General features: G+C 60.5%; 1 protein-coding gene across 1 annotated transcript; it reads right to left on the bottom strand.

The window, feature by feature from the left end:
- Positions 1-4: 4 nt before the first annotated feature.
- Positions 5-839, bottom strand: LOC103780688 (motor neuron and pancreas homeobox protein 1-like; the record flags this gene model as incomplete). Its single annotated transcript, XM_008948378.1, has 2 exons — positions 5-131; positions 679-839. Coding segments are annotated over 2 exons (288 nt in total), but the record flags the coding sequence as incomplete, so codon positions are not given.
- Between the last annotated feature and the right edge of the window lie 785 nt (positions 840-1624).

Below are 1624 nucleotides of genomic sequence, written 5' to 3'. Positions count from 1 at the left end.
TCGCCAGGCAGCAGCTTCTCGCAGGCTTTGCTGAGCCCTCGTTGCTTCTCGGGCTCCGCCTGAGCCCCCTGCTCCTTGGCTTTGCGGCTCCGCTTCCACTTCATGCGCCGGTTCTGGAACCAGATCTTCACCTGCCAAGGTAGGACCCCCAGGGGAGAGTGCATCCCCTCGCCCCGTCCTGTCCCCACTCACTCCCTCTCCTCCCCTGCACGGAGGGCCCCTCCCAAAGCCTTTTTGCTGTGGGGCGTACTGTGTTAGTGTGGTACTGTGCGAGGAAGCTGAGCTTGCCACAGGGAGAGAAGTACCTGGGTGGCTGCTCCCTTTCCCCTGCCCAGCCCCTGCAAGATGCCCAAGGATGTGCACAGGAACGTTTTGACTTTAGCCCCACAAGAAGCCCCTCTGATGGTGCTGTGAGGGATGGAAGGCTCTAAAACCCAAGCTGGGGTTGCCAAGTAAAAAGAGGAGCAGTATTTCTGAGGTGCCCCTGACAAGAGAAGAGCTTAGAGCCCACCAGGCAGGTCTCTGCAGGAGGCACCCTGAAAAGGGGCGCTAACAGAGGCAATGGGGTGTGTGGGGCTGATGACAGCCAGGTGAGGGGCACCAACGGTGCCCATGACCTTGACTTCCCTCCCTGGCAGCCACCTGGTGCTATGCTCCATCCCCCCGGCACCAAGGTACCTGCGTCTCAGTGAGCATCAGCGACGTGGCCACTTCAAAGCGCTTGGGTCTGGACAGGTACTTGTTGAGCTTGAACTGGTTCTCCAGCTCCAGGAGCTGCTGGCTGGTGAAGGCTGTGCGGGGCCGACGACACTTCCCCATCAAGCCAGACTGTGGGGTGGCTGCAGAGCAGACAGCAGGCAAGGGTCAGGGGGCAGCAGGGCTGGGAGGAACATCCCCCTCAGCAAGCCCGGGATGAGGAGGAAGGCGAGTGTCTCTTCCACATCTCACGCCCCAATAATGGCTTTATTGCCTGGCTGATAGCAACCAGCAAGATACGTTATCAGGCCTCGGTGTGCAACCGGGATCAGTCCTGTGACTGAAATTAAACCTCCTTTTTTATTGCCCGGCTGTGCAGGTGGCAACTGCCAGGGGCTGGGGCGGCAGGGCTGCCCCCGCGCCCCGCTATCTGGTGGGCCGGGGCGCCCCCGGAGCCCCGCTATCTCGCCCGCAGCCCTTGAAGGCAGCGCGGCGCTGAATCAGGAGGCAGTGGGAACAAAGGGGCCTTTGAGAGTCCGGCGTGGGGTGGCTGCCGCACCGTGTTTGATCCCTGCTTATCTCTTCTCTGCTGGCTTTATTGTCCCCCCGGGGTTCAGGTTTTACTGCTTCTCCCAGCAGCACAGCGGCAATCGAACCCAGAGGTTTGCAGCTGGGAGTAAAGTGCCAAAGCAACTGGGGGGGGGGCATTAACGGGAAAGGTCCTTGACACGTCCCCACCACCACATGTCAGGGGGTGAGACAGAGAATTGTGGCCCCAGGGATGTGCCCTGCTTGGCAAGGGTCGCTCCAGCTTGCCTGTTTTGCAGGGCATGGGGCACCATCTGCATTATCTCCCTCAGATTCCAGCTTTGATCCTGACCTGCCAATCTCCCGAAGTGTCCACCGAGCCCTTCACAAACACACTGGT

This window comes from Merops nubicus, unplaced genomic scaffold (assembly GCF_000691845.1).
Source record: "Merops nubicus isolate BGI_N331 unplaced genomic scaffold, ASM69184v1 scaffold42789, whole genome shotgun sequence".
NCBI classification, from domain to species: Eukaryota; Metazoa; Chordata; class Aves; order Coraciiformes; family Meropidae; genus Merops; species Merops nubicus.
Note: the sequence above shows the minus strand (reverse complement) of the source record. Positions and strands in the feature narration are given on the sequence as shown.